Source organism: Penaeus monodon, chromosome 33 (genome assembly GCF_015228065.2).
Source record: "Penaeus monodon isolate SGIC_2016 chromosome 33, NSTDA_Pmon_1, whole genome shotgun sequence".
Lineage (NCBI taxonomy): Eukaryota > Metazoa > Arthropoda > Malacostraca > Decapoda > Penaeidae > Penaeus > Penaeus monodon.
This window is the reverse complement of record NC_051418.1, coordinates 10,269,961-10,270,258: the sequence shown is the minus strand read 5'-3', so window position 1 is coordinate 10,270,258 and position 298 is coordinate 10,269,961. Positions and strand designations below refer to the sequence as shown.

General features: G+C 40.6%; 1 protein-coding gene across 1 annotated transcript in view; it reads right to left on the bottom strand.

Moving 5' to 3' along the window:
- LOC119593994 (protein virilizer homolog) overlaps positions 1–298 on the bottom strand; it is a gene marked incomplete at its 3' end in the record, with an annotated part of 18,344 nt that overhangs the window by 3,703 nt on the left and 14,343 nt on the right. Inside the window, 1 exon segment of the mRNA XM_037943018.1 lies at positions 17–203. Coding sequence (XP_037798946.1) covers positions 17–203 — 187 coding nt within the window.

Here is a 298-nt window from a genome sequence, read left to right as displayed (position 1 = left end):
TGTATTTAAAACTCACCAAATGGTCTGCCTCTCTTGTCAGGACGTATGGCAGCTGCACTTGGCTTGTACCTTGGAGGGGCTTTGCATAATTTTTGTGGAGTCAATGTCTGGGTTCCCTGTCCTTTAACCAGCTTATGGAGGGCTCCTAACAGATCATATTCCCCTGCATATTGCCTGCAGGTTTCGAGCAGGTTGGTTGGAATCTGAAATTGATGAATGAAATTAAAGGTAGTGTAAAAGTTATTACAGCAAACTAATAAAATGATTTATGAAGAGGGCAAACAAAACACAATCAAAT